The sequence below is a fragment of the Gymnoscopelus braueri genome (assembly GCF_963280865.1).
Source record: "Gymnoscopelus braueri genome assembly, chromosome: 14".
NCBI lineage: Eukaryota > Metazoa > Chordata > Actinopteri > Myctophiformes > Myctophidae > Gymnoscopelus > Gymnoscopelus braueri.
The window spans coordinates 22,468,054-22,490,836 of NC_137619.1; the positions used below are offsets into that span (position 1 = coordinate 22,468,054).

General features: G+C 43.3%; 1 protein-coding gene across 2 annotated transcripts in view; it reads right to left on the reverse strand.

Annotated features, from left to right (window-relative positions):
* Positions 1-22,783, reverse strand: part of fbxw4 (F-box and WD repeat domain containing 4) — a 46,461-nt gene that overhangs the window by 12,966 nt on the left and 10,712 nt on the right. For both annotated transcript variants that reach the window (XR_013934480.1, XM_080450324.1), the window contains exon 6: positions 1,756-1,821. Coding sequence is in view for 1 of the 2 variants with exons in the window: in XM_080450324.1 (XP_080306450.1) it covers positions 1,756-1,821 (66 nt within the window). In the remaining variant the exon portion in view is untranslated. The remainder of the gene's footprint in view (positions 1-1,755; positions 1,822-22,783) is intronic.

The following is a 22,783-nucleotide window of genomic DNA, read 5'->3' on the forward strand; positions in this document are numbered from 1 at the left end:
CGTTGGATGCTTCAAATATCTGTCTCAGAACCGTGTTTCTCTGTTGAAAATACAACACCGGGGGACGGGACGGGGACATCGAGGACACATTATCTAGGTCTTAACGCGTCAACGTCTTGTAACCACGTCAATTTTCCTCGCCCCCCTCGTGTCCTGTTCTCTCAGCCTACCTGTTTCCACTTCCACTCTCCCTTTCTCTCTCCCCGTCTCTCCCACCCTGCCTCTGCCTTTATTTCTCTCTCTCTCTCCCTCCCTATCTTTCTCTCCGTCTCTATCCTACCTGGTTCAAATTTCCATGTCATTTGGGAGCAGGAAGCTGTTTTGTGTCCAGCCCTGCGTTGTGTCAGGGTGTTGTAATTGGCCCAGGTAAAGCTGGGAATTACAGCCGTCCTGTCAGGCATGTATCAGGTTTAAGCCCTGGCTTTCAGAGACAGGAATTCTCAGGGAGGCCCCCTAACTTTGTGAATGTCTACCAGCACTTAACACTGGCTGGTTTAAATGCATGTACACCTGTTCATGTGTGCATACGCATAGCATGTGTTTGCAAACTATGCACATTCACACAAAGACAAATATACCTCATACATATGGTACATATACACATGTGCATGCAAGCTTAAGTATTACATATTACATACTGTAAACGCATGCATACACACATGCATACACACAGACACAACCACGCACATGCACAGAAGAAGCAGATACCATATGCATGCACAAACACTGTGTTGTTGAGTACATGCCCAAGAACACAGTTGTGTGTGTACAACCTCACAAGCAGTGGACTTGCTATATTTTCCGAATGTTCGCCTATTATGAGATGTCCAGAAAAGGGACGCTAGCTTTCATGTGGTTAAATTAACACTGAGGATTGTATACACACAGAGGAATGTTCAAAGAGCGGCTGATGAACCAACCACTGTGTTATTAGGACTTGTCTCTACATTCACCGATGCTGTGTGTCTGATTGGTCTGACAGACAGCCACAGGCGGGGCTTTCTGAAGACACCCTGTGAGGTTTGGTGCTTTGCGAGTTACTATGTGTAACTCTATACAGTTTGTCGGAGTGCAGTGAACTTGGGTGTGTGTGTGTGTGTGTGTGTGTGTGTGTGTGTGTGTGTGTGTGTGTGTGTGTGTGTGTGTGTGTGTGTGTGTGTGCGTGTGCGCGTGTGTGTGTTTCTGTGTGTTAGAGATGTCTAAGTGACTGGAGACAGGACTGGATGGTATATCTAAACGAGTGGGGAAAAAGCCCTTCCACCAACAGCATCTGCCAGGTGTGTCTTCTGGAGCAAGGCTATGAACACAGGTGCTCCAGTCAAGATGTTCCACAATTTAACGACATGAACCCGAGCATCCCTATTCTGGGCAAGTCATAACAGGCGAACATTCAGTGAAAATAGACTCGATAATGTGTCATGAACTTGTAGATCGGCTATTTTCGGTGAAGAGATTTGATGTAGGGCAAAAAAAGGACAGGGTCCCTGTGTATAGAGTATAGATCCCTGTGGGACCCCAGTCAACAAAGTATGTATCAGCAAATGTTAATTTAACTGTGAAAGGGTCAAAGTTGACCCACAACTACTAATAAGAGTAAAAGACGATATCTCCGCTCTCTCTCTCTTTCCTGTCTCTCTAACATCCTATCATCGGCTGACTAAGGTTCATGGCGCTTACTCTGACCTTGCGCTCTGAATATGAGTGCTGAGGGACGTGAACATTAGCTGTCGTGTCAGTGTGCCGTTATTCACTTACCGTTCCACATCCCAGATGCGAAGAGGGGAGAAGTTTTCGCAGCATGCGGTTCCTGTTACAAACGAGCTGTATGCACACACACACACACACACACACACACACACACACACACACACACAGAGAGAGAGAGAGAGAAATGATAAACAGTAAGTATGCTGTAACAGGGAGGATTTACCGCCAAAAGAGTATAAACTCCATATGACAAAAAAAGGATATGGAAACAAGGCAGTCGTTCCCAAGCCCACCAGTGCTGCAGTCTGCATTCTCGTCCCCATTGTGTTAGCATCACTCTCACACACACACACACACACACACACACACACACACACACACACACACACACACACACACACACACACACACACACACACACACACACACACACACACACACACACACACACACACACACACACACACACACACACACACACACACACACACACACACACACTCTCACACTCCCTGGTCTGACACACAACCAATTGTTTCCCACAAGAAGAAAAGGAGAGAAAAACTTAAACACTTGTGATCCTTTGACTGGAGTGACAGGTTGGAATTAGCCGCCAAGGTATGCACTGGTGAATGTGATGCATGGGGAGGCGAGGGCTAGGAGGTGAAAGGAGAGGGGAGGAGCTGTGCGGGAGAGAGGGGTGAGGGTAGTTTGAGGGTCCTGTGTAGAGGGTGGGGCGGTGACCAGGGGAGCGGACCAGCAGGGGGCCATCAGTTGGGCCGGGCCCATATCTCTGGGGCTTAGGCCTCCCTGCTGGGTTGACGGACGGGGGGGAGGACCCACCTTTCACTCAAGAGAGAGAAGGCAACTGACGCATGCCGTCAGCCTGATGGAGAAGCATGGACGTGGACGTTGAGGAACAGAGGAACGCCAAAAAAAAGAGTACCACTGGGCTTTCTCTTGCTCTTGGCTTGTCTCTTGTGTTACCCACATCTAATACTTAAAACATGCAATACATGGAAAGGTGAGGTAAAGCAAAGTAAAGATCCCTGTAGATGAGCAGTTCTAAAAGACCTGATAAAGCACCTACACAGTCAAATTTACAGTTACAAAAGGATAAATTAACACTGAGCATTTTACTGTTTGAGACAACCTTGCATTGCAATATAATTGACCGACAGCCAGTTCTTTTTAAACCTTAATGTAAAAAATGTATAAATATTGATTGTCCTTTTTTAATAGATTTTTATGTTTTACTTATTTTATTCTGTGAAGCGCATTGGGTTGCACCGGCTATGTGCTATCCTATATGAACATTGGCTAGGGAAGGCGGGCCAGACGGCCGGCGGGCAGACCATGGCCACGTCACTATGTCAACATAATCATAAACAAACCACGGCCAGCTACGCCCAAATATGGAGTGTCTAAACTCAATGTGTCGCCATGTCATAAGGTACAAGCAAATCAGTCAGCTCCATACAGTATATGGGCACAAAAGGGGGCATGCCCATATATGGGCATATAGGTGATGACATCAGCGATTTCCATATATTGGGCATAAAAGGGACAAGGACTGACAGCTACAGAGATCCGGTTGTACAGAGCCACCGCTATGCCCATATATGGTCAGGTGTATATATGGGACCAACCGATTTCAAACTTGGCGTGTGCAGCGGCAAGGATTTGAGGGAGTGTGGTGCCCGCCATCGAGTATAGTTCGGATATCCAGTTGTCCAGAACCGCCGATCTAACCGATATGCCCATATATGGGCATTCCAATATATGGGCATAGGAGATACTGATGACATCAGAGATCTCCTTATATGGGCATAAAAGGGACATGGACTGACAGTTACAGACATCTCCATATATGGGCATAAAAGGGACACAGGTAGACAGAAAGAATCAGACATATGGGCACAAAAGGGACACAGACAAGACGAGTACAACTGGTACTCTGACTCGGACTCAGACATAGTGGTCGGATCAACGGTGCGACGTAGGTGTGAGGGCCCCGTAGCGGCCCCAACTCTAAATTTGAGGGCCCTGTAGCAGCCCGGACCTTTAGATAAGTATAAATAAAGTTTGAATGGTATAATTGTATCTGCCAGGCCGAAGGTGTGGCCGAGACTATGATTTTGCCCCTGTCCGAGTGTCCGCCCGTCCGTCTGTCCGTGTGTGTGCGTGGGTCATGTGTGTGTCCGTCCGTCTGTGTACAACTAATCTCGGGCAACGTTGGCCCAAACGACGTGAAACTGTGCACACACACAAACACACACACACACACACACACACACACACACACACCCTGGAGGCCAGAGCAGAACCTCTGCCCCAAATATTATATGTTATAGTGCCACCAGAAGGCCGATTTCTGCACAACAATTTTCTTTATATTAATCCTACAGATTTTGTCACGCAAATCGGTACACAGTGTCTCTATAGTCATGTGATCAAGATGGATCTGTCCGAAGATTGCTTCCAAACTTTGCAGGAGTGGTCCGTTTTGAACAAAATGCCTCAAATCATGAAAACAGTGTCCAAATGGTGTGAAACTTTGCACGCACATTCCCACTAGGCCGAGGAAGAAATGCCACCCATTTCACATTGGTCTATTATAGCACCAACAGGAGGCCGATTTTTGCTAAACTAATTATTTTGTATTACTCCTATAGATTTTGTCCAAGCATCACGCAAATCGGTACACATTATCTCTATAGTCATGTGATCAACACAGATCTGTTTGATTTGTCATATTCCAATCTAATTGGCCAAGATTGGCATCTAAAGTTTACAGGAGTGGCTCGTTTTGAACAAAATGCCTCAAATCATGAACGCAGCGTCCGATTGCAGTGAAACTTCACATGGCCAGTGAGATTTTTGCACAAAAAGAAAGTGCTATTACTCTATTACTGGACTATTTTGTCCAAATATCACGCAAATCGGAACACATTATATCTATAGTCATGTCATCAAGACGGACCTATCCGATTTTACATATTTAATCCTGATTGGCTAATATTGACTTCTACTACTGGCCTGGCAGAGACCTGTGCTCCGAGGAGCAACTTTTTCTAGTTAATTACTGTTACTGGTTATTTTTTATTCTTTTTAAATATAATAGCAAAAATAGCTAAAGTTCTAGAAGGTTGTAGATCAGTTATTGTCACTATTTTTGCATGACACCAGTGTATGACAAAGTATAAAATAGGGCTTAAGTGGTTATCAGACTAATTGATTTAGCTTAAACATTTCGATTTTTTTCAGTGTCAATTTGTTATGTAAAAAAACCTGATTCTGGTTGTTAGATCAGTCGCAACATGTCGCAGCAGGGACCCTGATTTCTTAGTCAACGATTATGACTGCATGGTCTAGTGCAGTAATTGTATGTGTGTGTAAATAAATTAGGGCCGGGACTTTATCGCGTTAATTTCGATCAATTCATTACAGAAAAAATATTGCGTTAAAAAAAATAACGCATTTTAATCGCACCCGTTTTTGCACCGCGGAACGTTTCTCACTGGACGAGTCTCAGACGGACCGATCATACCAGCGCACCAACCGAGGTGGTTCTCACTTCTCAGACAACAACAAAGTAAAATGAATGAAGACGCGCTCGCATAGCGTGCTTGATAATGTTGGATGGTCAAATCAGAATCTGTAATGATGCCCCCCCCTACACACGCATTTGTCCCGTTTGGGGGGGGGGGGTGCACGATGCGGTGCGGGTCACATGCGCGCGATTTTTATCAATAATTAAACTACTATAAAACAACAATAACAACACACCAGCCTCCAATGGTGGAAAAGATCTACAAGCTCACAATGCGTTGCGCTTGTAGATCTGCTATTTTCAAATGGCCAATATAGGGCTTAAGTGGTTGCTGTATTGTTTTGTAATAATAATCGAAATCTACAAAGTAACTAGTAAATAAAGTTTTCAAATAATTGTAGTGGAGTAAAAGTACAATATTTGCCTCTGAGATATAGTGGAGTAGAAGTAAAAGTATTAGAAATTGGAAATACTCGAGTCAAGTGCAAATACCTCAAAATTGTACTTAAGTACAGTTCTTGAGTACATGTACTTAAAGTATGCCAAAATCCATTTTAAACCGATTAAAATGCGATTAATTGCGATTAATTAATTACAAAGCCTCTAATTAATTAGATTTTATTTTTTTTATCGAGTCCCAGCCCTAAAATAAATACATGTATGGGTGGGGGTGTGTTATGTGTTGGCACGCATATGAATGCATGTAAACAAGCAGCAGAGTGGTTTACATTCTGTGTCCGTCAATAGCCTGAGAACTCGTTTTTTTTACTACCAAGGTATAATACTGAGCATTTTAGGATGAAATACCTTCCATAAGGTATTTCATTGAGGAAGCTGTCCAACAGTGGAACTGTTCAGTACTGTGCAGTGTGACGGCGGCTGTCCACTCTGTTACTTCTTTAGTTTTCTATTTTAAACTGTATATTCTGCACTGGTTGTGACAGCACGAATTTCCCCTTTTGGGAATCAATCAATCCCCAGGATTCGTCAGTGTAGCAGCCAGCGCGCATGCAGAAGCTATGGCTACAGGGGAGCGTACACACAATCCTCAATTAATTTAACACTGTGTACGAGTGTAACCAAATAAACCCGTAAGGGTGGACCCCTAAAGCGCAATACATACTTCCTTCCGACATTAGGGTTCGGACAGGCTTACCAAACTACATTTTAGAGAGTCAGGACATCTGGGGGTGCACAGGTTCTAGGGTTGGGATCCTTTCGGATTCGAACGATTCCGGTTCCTTAACGATTCTCTCTTAACGGTCCGATTCCTTAACGGTCCCATTTAACGATTATAGGGGGTTCCAAATGGACCCTGACAGGTCTGTAACTCTGAGAGTGTACAAAACACTGTCAGAGTTATGGTGGTCCAGCCTGGGCCACAGCGTGGCGGTCCAGGCACCCTAGGCTGCAATGCCAGCCTGACAGCGTGGCACAGGTTCGAGTCCCGATCCCGACAACCTTTGCTGCGTGTCACTCCCCATCTCTCACCCTGTTTCCTGTCAGTCTACTGTAGTATCAATAAAGGCTATATATAAATAATAATAAATAATTTAAAAAAAAGAGTTATGGAGATCCTTGAAATTTTTAAGTTTGAGAACCACCGGTATCCTCCTATAATTCTACAAAGCCGCGACGGGACGCGGGATAACCCCACGTTTGCAACTACTTTCGCCTGCGCAGTTCACCGGGTATGGACTAGTTATTGTAATTGTATAGCAGACGTGAAGTCCACATGCCAGCTCTGACAGGGTGATAAGAGCAAGCGTTCCAGAAACGGTTCAAAATGTGATGGAACCGATTCCGGTTCCTCAATGTTGGATCCAGTTCCTCCAATTCTTCCGGTTCCGGATCCCAACCCTAACGGGTTCCGAGTAAAAGTACTGAGACCGCCTAATCCGATGTTCCGAATGATATGAATTTGCTGTTATATCACCCCCCTTTCCGAAGAAAAGTTTGGATGCCGGAAGGAGTATGGACCACGCTTAACTCTTTAACTGCCAGAGTGTATACATTAAAAACGTACCCACTGCCAGAGATTTTTCGATGTTCTTACCTTTTCAAGTAGTCACAGAATATTTATCTCCAGTATGATCGATCCCCTGATGGTTGCTAATCACAAAGGGTTTCACTGTGCTTCCGCAAAGAAAAAATGGCACCGCAACCTCCCGTTTGCTTTTATATGCCTTTGAAAATAGCATGTCTCGGCCAAAAATACATACTAAAAAAAATAAGTACACAGGAGCCGAGATACAGCATTTTTAAGTAATAAGTTAACCAGGAAGTGAATGGAGCAGTAATCGCGTTATCTCTGGTTCTGTGTGAAAAAACAAAAAAACTCATCCAAACTCGTCGTTGGCAGACTGAGCCATAGAATTCGACGTGTTAACTCGTCCATGGTAGGCAATGAGTTAAGGGTCCATTAGGGATCAAATACCAGGTCCCATTAGGGACCAAATACCAGGTCCCATTAGGGACCAAATACCAGGTCCCATTAGGGATCAAATACAAGGTCGACAGGATAGCATGGTAAGAGAGAGGGTGACAAGTGGAACGACTCTGGTTGACATGAAGAGAGGGCACTAGGGTTGGAGTGGGGTGACAAGGGTTGGTGATGGGGGGGTGTCAGGATGGGACATTGGGGTTGGATGATGACGAGGGTGAGTGCCAGGGTGGAGCGTACTGTAGGGGGGGGTGGGGGGTTGTGGGAAGGTGGGGCAATGTCATCCAAAAGCCGAGGCGCGGACAGAGGCAGCTGTCAGGCCCGTTGGCAGGCCCCCAGTAATTAGTGTTGGGTAAACTCATTTACGGGCCCCAATCGGGTCGGAGCGGGCCCCCGCGGGCGAATATGCGTGGCGGGCGACCCCCTGACCCCTGTGCTGACACGGGATACAATAGAGGTTACGGTCACACTCGCTCGCCCGGACCCTATTACTCTCCATTACTCACATTACTCACTCCTCACTGGGCCCTGGCAGAGGGGAGGTGGTGGGAGGCAGAGGGGAGGTGAGGAGGCAGGAGGGAGGCAAAGGGTGAGACAGGCGGGAGGTGAGGAGGAGGCGCTGGGGGAAGACAGGACCATACAATGAATTAAATGAATAAATTAATTCCTTTCCCTTTCTCCCTCCTCTCCTCTCTTGCTCCCTCCCTCACCCCTCTGTGAGTGTTGTGAAGAGCCCTGATCTGGGGTCAGAGCTCTCACTGATATTATAGCTGCCAAGGTCAGAGCCTCTTTCTCGCCTAATGTGGGGCAGTGCCCTCCGTAAACACACACGCACATGCACACACACACACACACACACACACACACGCGCACACGCACACACACACACACACACACACACACACACACACACACACACACACACACACACACACTCATGAACAGAGGTATACAGGAACACAGACACACACACACACACACACTCTCACACACACACAGTATGCTACATGTTTAATGCAACACAACAATACTACAAAACAAGCATAGACACACACACAACCTATCCTCCTGCCCCCCCCCCCCCTAGCCTAGTCTCTCCTCTCCTCCCTCACTCCTCCTCATCATTAGCAGCATGCTGGGCCTCTGTTGGTGCGTTTGGGTAACCTCATCAGCTGCTTGGATTATCTAAGGACCTGTGTGGCAGGGTCACATAAACTCACTCAGCCCCCACTGGGAGCACACACGCACACACACACACACACACACACACACACACACACACACACACACACACACACACACACACACGCACGCACAAACCTACACATGGGCACAGATACAAAACACATGCAACAGAAACAAATGTATTAAACATGTAATGAAACATGTATAAATAAGTGCAATTATTTTATCGCACGCACTCACACAGCAAACTCTCTCACAATCATGCACAAATGCATTCTCTCGTTAATACAAGCAAAGGCACAGGCCAAGTGCGCTCAGAATAACACGTGCACACGCTCACACACACAGAGTGCGAGAGCCCCTGCTGGGAGTTTAGACCAACAGTACCAACATTGTTAGCTCCAAATCAACACACTGACCGCACAGGACGCACCACGCTTTCCCAAGACCACCGCCAACATGCCTGCCTGTGTCCCAGCCCATCCCGCATTCAGCTCTGAACTCACACACCACAAAGACAGGAGGCTTCACTGCCAGCGTCCTCAACAAAGCACATTAATTCCTCAACGTCCATTCATAAGAACCGAGGGGAAAAAATATATATATATGGCACTTACAATACTATATGTTGTTGCGTTGCATTGTGCCTAACCTTTAGCACTAGACTAACCTGTTTGGGTATCAAATTCTGCTGTTTACATTTCAGGCTTTAGGCACTTAGCTGATAAACTTATGGCCCAGAGTAATTATATAATTTAAGTTAAATTATTACAAATGAAAAATCTATGTAAGCGCTAGGACATTTGACCACTTAAATCCTATATACTTTGTTCACCGAGGTCCTCCAGGGATCTCTCCTTGGCCCCCTATTGTTTTCCCTCTGAAAACATGCCCCCCCATCGGCAAAAATAGCCGATGTACAAGCAACACGTTGTGAGCTTGTAGATCTGCTGAATGATCTCGCTGAATGTTCGCCCCCAGAATAGGGACGTTAGGGTTCTAACCCTAACCACTGACCACTGCTCAACTCAAATTAACAGTATACGTTTGTTTCTGCCAATGACACATTTACAAGGCAATAATGGATTTGACATCAAAACAAGAGTCAGCTCAAAGTTTCTGATTATAGGTCTTTATTGGACTTCTTAAACCCAGAAACACCAGCGACAGAGGTTTTAGCTCACTATCCCATTACTGTCACCTCCAACTCTAACTATATCCGGTTGTGGTTCAATGTTTTTTGCTTTTTAAAAGGACAGTCCACTCACATTCTATTTTTTGTTTTGTCATTCATTAAAACAGACAGTAGGAAAGCAAATGAAGAGAGGTGGCACACAAGGAAGGAGGTTCAGGTAGGACCTGATCCTAGATAATAAACGGTATGCAGGATCGAAATGTGTGTCTACTGTCTAAACAACTTAAAGGGATACTTCACTTTCGGGCCGGGGAAACATTTAAAAAATATATTAAAAATAAATGAAAAAAGTTATGGAAAATTCATGGCCCCCTCACGCATTAGTAGGACACTCTAATGCGTGAGGGGGCCATGAATTTTCCATAACTTTTTTCATTTATTTTTAATATATTTTTTAAATGTTTCCCCGGCCCTAAAGTGAAGTATCCCTTTAAACCCAATATACGTTGTTGATCAGGATCTCCCCTGGCGCTCTATAGTTGGCACCCCTCTTTTTTCCCGCTACACCTAATCTTTTCGCCGGAAATAGCAGAACTACAAGCTTATAGATCTGTAGGGACGCTAGGGTTCATGTGGTTAATCACTGTGCCAACGACAAGAACACATTTCATTCAGTTGGCAGGGCTCTAGACTGTGAGTGAAATTGCTGAATATAATTATAATTCAATAATTACAATTATTTGGCTGTGTAACTTTGCACCATAAAATTGTCATGTTCATAAGTGTTGCTGTGTTTTGATTGCACCCAAACAATCCACGGTTAAACAATCCCTGCACCATTAGAATTAAATATAGCCCTGAATCCGGGTGTGTTGTCTCTCATGTCTTATGTACTAGTACACAAGAGTGAAGTTTTTTGGGATTTGGCTCCTCGACATTGTAGATAGTCTTGCATAGCCAGGCGCTCAAAGATCTCAGCCTACTGATATGTCTGACCATTATTAGAGGAAATAAGCCTCTGTCTGTCATCATTTACAGGGGGAGTTAAGTCACAGCACAGAACTCAATGAAATCAATCAACGACTAGTAGGGGTGTGCCACTAATTTCACGATACGATACATGATATTGGGCTCACGATATCGATACGGTACGATATATGGCACTTTTTTATTATGAAAATATATGGAGGGGAAAAAAGCTTATGAAAATATATGAGGGGGAAGCAAATGCAAACAAATACTTCTGTTTTTGCATTATTATTATTGCAAAAAATAAAGAGTAAAAAAAGAAAAGAGTAAAAAAAAGTTAAAAAAAACGCCAAAAAAAACGATACATATCGTCATGAAAACGTTATCGCGATATATCGCGGGACGATATATCGGCACACCCCTAACGACTAGCTTTATATATTCAAACAACACAGCTTCCTTTTAAAAGTGGGTCTGCTTGGTGCAAGCATCATTTTCCATGCTCATCATTAAATCGATCGTTTTAAAGTTTCACCTTTGGCATCTGGATAAAACCCATAATATTCCTAAATACAATAGGTTACTTTTTCTTTTGACACTTGAATATCGTCCATGCTAGCATTGATTTCACTGAGTTCCATGCTGTGATGTGCTGTGAGGCGTATTGCCGTATTCACTCCAATAATGGTATTTTATTAAACTCAGAAAAAAACTGAATGCAATGCCTTCCACACTCCACATTACCATACTTCCTCCAACATGCATGGTAAATCTTTGCCATATACTGTATGACATCCCAGCCCCCTGGCAATTAGATCATGTATCAGCAATTTGTAGTGGCCATGAAGACGGATGGATCTATCCTGAATCAGGCTGTTTTCAATGTGTCGTAAATTACTTGATTGTATGGTCCTTGTATGTATTGGTATTTTGTCATGTAGTATATCCCCAAAAAAAAAATTTAGGCTGATCTGTCATAGTAACAATAATAATAATGCTAATTATAATATGGCTGCACACAGGCAATTCCATTCACTCTTCATAAACAAATTCCTATTTTGATGTGTTGTATGAATTTAATCATTGATAAAACGGGTCTTATCAACTGTCAAAAATCTGGGACAATATGACATACAGTATGCAAAAAAGGAAGAAACTGAGAAAAAATAATTATGTGAATTAACCCAGCAACCTTCTTAAAAACTTAGTGGCACAAATGCCATCGGTAGAAAATGTTAGTCTGGAGCCCTGGTTGGGGTTCCTATGTGCCGAGCGCAATTTACAGCAGATAGCTTTCCATTTGCCAAATGTCAAAACTTGACATAGCTGTCCAATACCACGTGGTACAAACATACCAGCCTAATTCATTTAAGGGAGGTGTGATTTACATAATAAACACATGACATATTTTTTAAATAAATTCTCAATAATTCTAATACCCCCCAATTATTATTATTATTTATTGTTTTATCTTCAAATTGCCAGAGTTTGGGACTTTGGGCTTGTGTGTGTGCAACAAATGACTTTCACAATGGTCTGTGCACAGACGTCAATGGCAGGCCTCGACTTCAGGCGGAATTAAGGAATTCCATACAACTCTCCCAGTCTCCCTATTAAGTGGGAATAATAGAAAACACGCACCACACAAACACAAAAAACCTAAGTCACTATTTATCTGTGACTCTGCCCTGGGGCCAATTACAGATGAATGGCAGGGAGCAGCCCCATATCCAAGCTCTGGGAATGTTAGAGGGCATTGGCTCTGGACTGCAGGGGCAGTTTAGCAATGCACCCTCCTAGTTAGCCCTCCATACCCCCCAAACTCTGAGTCCCCCCCTAAGTCCCACCTCTCCCCCTTCAAACCCTCTTTTCTCTCCCTCCCTCCAGTCCGAAAGAGAGGTTGTTAATTTGTTGCGCTTGACCCCGGGCTTTGTGTCTGTCGTGTATCTAGTTTGTAAAAAAGAGGCTTTTATCTCCTTTCTAAATATGTCTGAGCTCAGACCGACTACGGTGCTTTTATATCGGTCGGGGGGGTCGGGTGGGGGGCTGACCCCCACTGACACACACATACACACACACACACACACATAATATGTACACACATTCTGGGTGTTTTTCCTTCCTTACTGATCTGCATGGACACCCACATGCACCCGCACACACACACACGCACACGCACACACAAACAGAGTCCGGGCCCTCACAAATCCAGTCCTCCCATCCTCATCCACACCCCTCCCCACCCCCTTCTGGCCCTTTTGGCTTCTGTTTGTGTGCCCCCTCTGTCTGAGGTCACCAGGACAGCACTGGGGACATTCCACACACACACACACACACACACACACACACACACACACACACACACACACACACACACACACACACACACACACACACACACACACACACACACACACACACACACACACACACACACGCACACGCACACGCACACACACGCACATAGGCCCTCTGCTCTGCTCAGCCGCCTGGAATGCATTGGGACAGAACACAACGGTCCAACTCGGAGGAAAGATCCGTGCCATGGACGGATAGCCAAACCCAGCCACAACATATACTGCTAGAACAGTCAAAGTGAGGACACCATTAGTAGCCGAGTCAAGTGTCTCGTTTCATGTCAATGTTGAATCCCAGTTACTGTATGTGGTGTTCTGGGCCGAAAGTACAATTCAAGGTGATCGTGAATCTATCCCTAACCCATTCCCCTGCCATCTAAACCTACCGTATCTACATTTTATGATTTATGGAAAATGGTATTTTGTTCAGCTCCTGCGGGGAACATCACGAGGAGGACATGCATTTATTTTCCATTGCGTGGCACAGTCGTACGACTAAGTGATCCCCGTGTTTTCATTGGAAACTACAGTACATAATACTCAGTGGTGTGTTCTAGTTTTTTTTTGAAGGTATACTATGATTATTCCCTGCCTCCCACACGCACGGCATGCGCGCGTCTATAATTAATTAAATGTAAAAAAAATTGTTGGTGTTGCATTATAATCTTCTGCATTCAAACAGGCACTCTTGAAATCAAGTAGATGCATTGGACATTTATTGTACAAGGTATAACACTTTTACACCAATTCTGTGAGACGGCTTATCTATCGGTCCGATATGTTTCTATAGCTGAGTTGGGAGGTGGGGTGGTGGGGGGGGGGGGGGTTGGCCTGGAGTTTAACAGACAAGTTTTAAATTGGGATTCACTAGGTGCAGTGGTTCACTGATCAGAGACTTGTCTGTGTATGTATGTCTCCCTCTCTCTCTTTCCCTCTCTCTCTCTCTCCCCGTCTCTCTCCCTCTCTGGCATTGTGATGGGAATGACGCTCATTAGGGCAATGTGCTCTATGAATAACCGCGACCGATATGTATCACACACTCCCACGCTGTTAGCTTTTGCTAACATTGTTTGCATCTGCTGGTGGTCTGGATTTAAAACATGCCTGAGCTATTTAAACTTTTACAAAGAAAAAATGCACACAACATGCCATATGAAAAGTGGAAATTATTTGGCTGCTGTTAATGACCAATTTCTTTTCTAGTCTTGTCTTAATTTATTGGTTTATGAACATCAAAGAAAATAGTTTCTATAAATGCCCTCTTCTTTCCCTCATGTTACAAAACATTGAATTATTCACCAAAACACTTCCAAGATGTGAAAAAAATGAATTAGTCATTAAAGTGAAAATGTGTTGTTTCAACAGCCAGTATGTATTGTAGATACTCAGTAGATTACAACAGAAACAGAAAGGAGCTCTCCAGGTCTTCAACAATGAGGCTCTATTTGAGGGCTGACAGTAATAAAGTTAGGTCTATTTGTGCATGTATCAGGCCTGTACTGGTATTACAGAGCTCTAGAGCTGTGGTTTTTGTAAAAACTAAATACATGATACATATTTCCTGGTACACCTGAGACCAAGGGAACACCTGCATGAGGCTGGAACGTAATGAGAGGTCTTCATGGCGCGTGCGTGCGTGCGCGTTAATGAATGTCCATATATTTTCATCCTCTCTGCATCCATGTTGTGTGTGCTGCATGTGTCTGAGCCGAGGTCTCTTCTACGTGTGCTTGTGCACGCGCACATGTGCGAGCCGAGGTGGAGCGAGGCATGTCTGCAAGGTAGTGCATTCGTCGTACAGAGAATGTCTGTCTGCAATGCGGTATGTGTGTATGGACGAGCCTGCAATGTGCATGTGCGTACCAGTACAGTCTGTACAGTCGACAGGTCAATTTGGTTCCATTTGCACATTCTCTGGGTTAAATTAACACTACAGATTTTTACTGGGTACTGTGTACATAGAATGAAGAATGCAGGGGTGTGCGTATGTATGTGTGCGTAATGAGCAGGTTTAGAGGGAGTTGTGATTATTCTCACCTCCTGCGGTGTGGGTCCCCCAGCTCTGTGGGCTTCAGGGAAAGCGCCCTGTATTTAGCGTGTGGGAACGCACATTCTGCCCCCTTATCGCCCGCATTGTTGCAGCCTCTCTCCCCCCCCTTTTTTAACTAATTGAATTCTTGACTCCTGAGCCATTGGACCGGCCCAAGAGAGAGAGAGAGAGAGAGAGAGAGACAGAAAGAGAGAAAGAAAGATAGACAGAGAAAGAGAGGGAGAGGCCAAAGAGAAAAGACGTGAGTTTCAGGGGGGGGTTTGTAGCTGAGTGGAGGGCGGGGGGGTTGTAGTGCATAAGGAGGGTGGTGGTGGTGGTGGTGGTGTGTAGTTGCAGAGGTGTGTGTGTGTGTGTGTGTGCGTGCATGCGCGCGTGCGTGTGTGTGTGTGTGTGTGCATGTGCGCCTATGGGGGTGTCACCCTGTACTTTGATATTGGAGGTCATAGGTCACGCTCCCCATCGACAGTGAGAAAGTGGCGATTTGGGGGCTGGTTTATCCAACAGTCATTTTCTCGCCTTTGGAGACTTCACAAAAGCGCTTTTGGAAGCCCTGCAACATCTTTGTAGTTGTGCTTGAGGAATTCTAGACAAAACAAAACCAGCAGAGGAAAAAAAGAAGAAGAGAAAAAAAGGAAGAAAAAAAACAGCCACCCTTTCTCACCTCTCCTCAGGGTAGCTTCTCCCTTCACTGGCTTCTGCAACTCCCTCCACCCCAGACACACCAGCCCCACCCCCCTTTTCTATACTAGTGGTCAGTGTAGCTACCCCCCCCCCCCCCCACTTGGTCCCAGCACCACCCTCCGTACGCCAGCTCCACTGAGGATATCAACTTTAGCTGCTTATAGGCCACTGGTTCCCAACCTTTTCTGGATCAGGGAACACTTGAAAATCTGCAAAGTGTTTTCAGCCCACCCAGATGGGTGGGCCGCATGTATGCATTTTCAGAGCCTGTTTATTTTAATGATCAATCAATCGATTGTGTTGGATCAATGGGACAAACAAAGCGTACTTTAAGTCCCTATTTATTATCGGTATCACAATGAAAACAACATGTTTTTAATATTAAGGTAGGGTAAGTGATATGTTTTTGTTAAGTGCTTGTTCCGTAACCAGAGTCTCCCTGTCTCTCCAGCTCTTTAGTAAACAGAAAATAAATGTTCAAGTCAGATAAAAATTTTATCCAAGCAGGATACATATTAAACAAGTGAAATTGGAAATGATGACAGAAAGAAATGAGCAGACAAACTTCAAACTGGAACACAATAAAAATTAAGCTGATAAATGGGGTGCTCTCGCTGATTGGCTGAAATTGGCAACCCACCGGAAAATGTATTTTCTGTTTATTAAAGAGTTGCCTAAAAAAACCTAATCGCTTACCCTACCTTTAATGTTATATTACCATTCAAATCTTAGTGTAGTGCCAACTATTTGCAATATCCTCATAGCCCACAGGTTGGGAATCGCTGGCTAGGGTGATGTGGGGCAGCAGCAAAGCCAAAGTGGTCCAAAAGAGTTAGGCTTCATAAGTCACACCAACAGTTTGGCTTGGTTTTAAGCCTTTAGGACCGGGAAAGCATCTGTATCATTTTAGATTTATTTGGCTATTAAAAAATAGCAGATATACAAGCTCATAGCGCGGCACAGTAGCTTGTAGATCCGGTATTTTTAAAAAATCGTGAAAATTTGTGAAAATCTTTGAATATATATATTTTTAAAGCAACATTTTTTAACTAAAATCTTTGCTTCTGGGGGGGTCCCTGGAACAAAACAATTTCAGATGGGGATCGGCGGCCAAATACATATCATTTTGGAGGTCCTTGATATGAAAAAGTTTGAGAACCACTGATATAGCAACATACGTTTTTTTCAGAAAACTGTTAGGATTTAGAAGACATTTTGTAGAATCGGCACCTCATGCCTTAATGGGTTCTGGAACGCATAATCCAGGGATCCCCAAAGGTCCATGATGGGGTTCCCCAATTAAATCATTGACACACAGCTAAGCATTTACAGTGTAGATTGGGTTCCAAGAGACAAAAATCGTATCAAAGGGGGGTTCCGTGGCCTAATGCATATCAAACTGGCGCTGTTTGAAATGACAAAGGTTGAGAATGACTGATCTAGACAGAGACAAGTGAAGGCATGGACAAGTGAAGGCATTTTTTTAACCCATTCAATCCGGGAATGCATCTCTGTTATTTTAGATTTCTTTGGCTATTCAAAAACGAGAAAAATGTAAACGAAGGGCATTTTGTCTATCATTTCAGTTTGTTTTAGTTAGTTTTGTAAACACGCAATACAGTTTCAGTTAGTTATCGTAAAAAAAAAAAATCTAGTTTTTATTTAGTTCAGTTAATGAAAAAGATTTTTCAATTTTAGTTTTCGTTATTTCGTTAGTTTTCGTTAAAGGGATACTTCACTTTAGGGCCGGGGACACATTTAAAAAAAATATTAAAAATAAATGAAAAAAGTTATGGAAAATTCATGGCCCCCTCACGCATTAGAGTGTCCTACTAATGTGTGAGGGGGCCATGAATTTTCCATAACTTTTTTCATTTATTTTTAATATTTTTTTTAAATGTGTCCCCGGCCCGAAAGTGAAGTATCCCTTTAACTATAATAACCGTGGTCCCCTGGCACACACTATTTTCAGATGGGGGTCCGCTCGCGGCCAAATAGATATACATTTGGGGGGTCCTTGACACGCAAGCTCGTAGAGAGAAGACAGCCATTAGCTGGACTGAGCGTCCAGACAAGCAACCAGTCAACCATCGGATTCTCTGGTCCATCCAAGGCCCCATGGAGCAGAAGAAACTCTATCAGCCGTGACTCAGTGTGTGTGAGGCGCAGTTAGTTGACCTGGCTGCCGCTGCATCCTGCAGCCAACCAGCTACCAGACACACTTCACCACCTGCCTGGTCTTGTTTGGCTGAGAGCTGGGCCGCACAGGAAACACCTCCAGTCAACTATTAGCCACAACCACCTGCCCCGACTTCCTACTCATTCTCAGTGGTGGAAAGTAACTAAGTACTCAAGTACTGTAATTAAGAACAATTTTGAGGTGTCCGTTTACTTTACTTGAGTATTTCCAATTTCCAATACTTTTACTTCCACTCCACTGCATCTCGGAGGTAATTATTGTACTTTTACTCCACCACAATTATTTTTTAAACTTTAGTTACTAGTTACTTTGTAGATTTTGATTATTATTACAAAAAATTCATTAACCACTTCCTAGCCATACATTTCTGCCTTTTGAAAACAGACGATCTACAAGCTTGTAGATCTGCTATTTTCAAAAGATTGTTATACATTTGAAAACTGGAAATGGGACATTCTGCATAATGAGTAGTATTTTTACTTTTGATGCCAATACTTTTATACTTTTACTCAACTACATTGTAACAGAGTATTTCTACATTGCAGTATTGATACTTTTACTTAACACATTGATTGCCTAGATCGAGTTAACTCGTTTTTACTAGTTCTTAGAATCCATCACTTGATTGCCAAGAACGAGTTAAATATGTACTTTTTTTACATATATATTTTTTTAATTTGACCCAAAGACCAAGGAGATATGATTTTTCGAAGATCTAGACTCCCATCCACTTCCTTGTTAACTTAAAACTTAAACATTCTGTATCTCGGCTCCCGAGTACTTTTTTTTTTCAATGAAAAATCTCTGGCAATAAACTGGAAAAAATCTGAAATAATTCTGGCAGTCAATGTGTTAAGTAAAACATTTGAATACTTTTTCCATCACTGCTAATTCTACCAACGACTGGAACCTCAAACTGCACGGAGGGAGGGGAGAGATAGATGTAAAGAATGAGAGTGAGAGAAAGAGACAGAGGAGAGAGAGAGAGAGAGAGGGGGGGGGGAGAGGGAGTGAGAGAGGGAGAGAGAGAGACAGAGAAAATAAATGCAGGTAGAAACAGAAATAACATATATTAAGACATAATAAGACATCATGACGTGATAGAGAGAGAACAGAGGAAGAGAGAGGAGAGGAGAGGAGAGCAAGCAGGAGGAGACAGTAACCTTGAGTAACCCAATAACCACATACTCCAAATGTACATAATGATCAGTCTGTGAGTTTGTCAGCATCTGGCCCAACCAATAAAATAATTACACTAGAACTAACTAGTGGACTAACTAGTGAAACTAAGCTTTATCTAAATGAAGTAACACTTGACCGGCCACATTTGAAGCCCTGTTATCTCCTGCAGTTAACCTCCTGCAGTGCTGTGTAATATTTCAATAACTCTGTCCGAGATGAGCTACACCTGTGGGCAGATAAAGAAAATGGGATTGAGAAAAGCAATATGAACAGAAGAAAGGCCAAGGCCTAAGCCCACTGATGGGATCAATCTCTTTTCTGCACTGGTGGGGATCTGTCCCATGCTAGCGCCGACATTTCACCGTAGCCACAATAAAGCTTGCTAACAGACCTTGAGATGAATGGAAAATAAAATCGAAGAGATGGTGATGGAAAGAGAGAGAGAGAGAGAGAGAGAGAGTGTGTGTGTGTGTGTGTGTGTGTGTGTGTGAGTGTGAGTGTGAGTGTGAGTGTGTGTGTGTGTGTGTGCGCACGCGAGCGAGCGAGCGAGCGAAGGGGGTTACTTCACTCAACTAAGAAGAAAAAAAGTTAACATTGTCCTCAATGAAACAAATGGATGCCGCTAGCTTTGGTGTACAAAAAGGATTCTTGCTAGCATTGTTCGCCTTGAAGTCAAAGTGAACCAGCAAGCCACAAGTCAGCATTAGCATTCCTCATTGGTTTAGTGGTAACCATTGGCCTGAGAATTGTAGAGAACTTCAAAAGACACACCGACCAGCCTTCCTTTTCAGGGCGACCCGATAGCTGATTGGTTAGGGTGAGTACCTCATGGGCTATAACGCCTAACAGCGAGCCCCTGGTTTGATTCCCGGCTGGCCAGACCCTTTGCTCCCCTACTCTCTCTCTCTCCGTGTTCCCCGTCTCTCTCCACTGTACCTGTCAAAAAAAAGCTAAGAAATGTGGCAGAAGTCAATGTGTTCTTACCAGACCAGAGGTCTATGTCCATCACCTGCTAACATTTAACGTATCTCATCTTAAATCTACCTTGTCTCTCCTTTATCATCTTCTCCTGCAGACAGGGAACAGAACGAGTACAGTGAGGTCCCAGCCACATGCTGGCTACGGTCTGCAACACATGCACTCAAGGATATAAATAATGAAACCTTTACTTACTGACTGTAAGGGATAACTATGACGGTACGGCTGCCACGATTACAAATTTAAGTTGAAGATTAATTGTCACTCAAATAATTGCTATTAACAATTTAACTGTGTTTTTGGCATTTAACATTGGAACATATGAAGCCTTTTATGCTTCATAATCAAAAATTGCACAGGGCAGATATGACAAATAACTGAAATATACAAAGAAATTATTGACATATTTAAAAACGAGATGACGCTAGTTGCTTGTTTCTCTCACAGAACCTGGCGTCTGTGGAAGAAACAAGCAACTAGCGTCATCTCGTTCTGCACGAACGGTAGCGAGTTCGCGACATTCAGTGCATGTTTGAGTATCATGAGACTCCACGATGAGCAGTAGTAGAGAAAAAACTAACTTTGCATCGGTTATAATAGACGATTTTCACTCTTACACGGGCTCCCATTATGCCAACGGAGGGGGTCACCGGTCGCCAGACTGGACGACAGGGGACTCTCTGGAATAACTCAACGTCCCTTTCAATGTTGGTGAGTGATTAGCGACACATCAAAGATAACACTTAAAATGTCCGGATCTCTCCTTTAAGCATGTAGATCTGCTATTTCTGCTAGATCTACTATTTCTGCTTTTTTTATATTTGAAAATGTGTGAAAATCTTTCAACATGCAAATGATGACGATTATGCAAAGATAATTGCGATTATCTCAAATAATTGCAATTAGACAAGTATGTAATAATTGTGACATCATTAATGCTTGTGACCCATCAAACTAGATAACCAATACGTACTGCCTCGCCCCATTATAACTGTTTGAGCTCAACTGGCCATAAATGCCTACTAAGATCCTGACGGGACTGCAGGTCAAGGGGACCAGTGGTTCCCAACTGGGCGTGCTCAGGACCCAAATTGTGACTTCGCCACACAGCCATGAGCCAACGTACCACGGACCACATGTTCCCATATCTAATTTATCCTCCGTCCATGACGCTGTGAGAATGGATTCCAACCCAATATTTCGTCACAGCCCACTGGTTGTTGAACACTACAGTAGACAATTGCTAAGACTGTATTTATAGCCTTAGCAGTGTTGCTGCCGTGAAAAACTACAACTAAGCACAGTGTGACATGTTAGTTTGCACAGACCGTCTGGGTTTGACTCCAAAGATAAGCTGTCAAAAGAAGTTTCTGGTGAAATTATAACACGCAGTGGCAATCATTTAGATGTGTCTAGCATTGGTTAGTACTTGCCCATCATTAAGCTATGAGTATTGTCTGGTGTCTAATCTATAGTCTGCTGTGTGAATGCATGTTCTGAAAGTCCAGTTGCATAACTGTATGTGAGTCCTGCAGTGTAGTATAATAGGGCTTAGGGGTGCAACTATCAAATATCTTAGCAATTATTACATTGATAACCTTTTTTTTGTATGTTTTATTTTTTTTATATTAATGAATCGGCATAACAAATTCTAATTGATTGTTTATAATCAACAAAATCGTTTAGTTCGATTAACCACTTAAGCCCTACTTCAGCCCTATACTGTCATGGTATAACAGTGTCGCTCAAAAACAGCAAAAATAGACGATCTACATGCGCCCAAAGCGTCGCATTATGACACGTTGTGAGCATAGATTAAATATCATTTTTATCAATTAGTGATCATTTTTATAATCGTTTAAAACGATTAGTTTGATTAACTGTTGCACCCCAAACTGGAGTACCTGTCACCACACCAGGTCAAAGTAAATTCCTTGTATGAACCTCTCACTTATATTATGAAGTTTAAGCAATTAAAGGTAGGGTAAGTGATTTGCGTTGGCTAAAATAATTGTTAAATAGCTCTATATTCTGATAGTACTCATTGCTATAGAGTGTTTGTTCAGTATTAGGAGTCTCCTTGTCTCTCCACCTCTTTATTAAACAGAAAATACTTTTTCGTTTCAGTTTCAGTTTCAGTTTCATTTACAATTTTATCCAACCAGGACAGAGAACTCAATCAGGATACAGATTAAACAACTGAAATTGGAAGTGATGACACTAAGAAATGAGCATGCAAAATTGGAACTGGAACACTATACAAATTAAGCTTAAAAATGGGTACTTTCTCCTGATTGGCTGAGATTTTGACACCTACCGAAAAATGTATTTTCTGTTTATTAA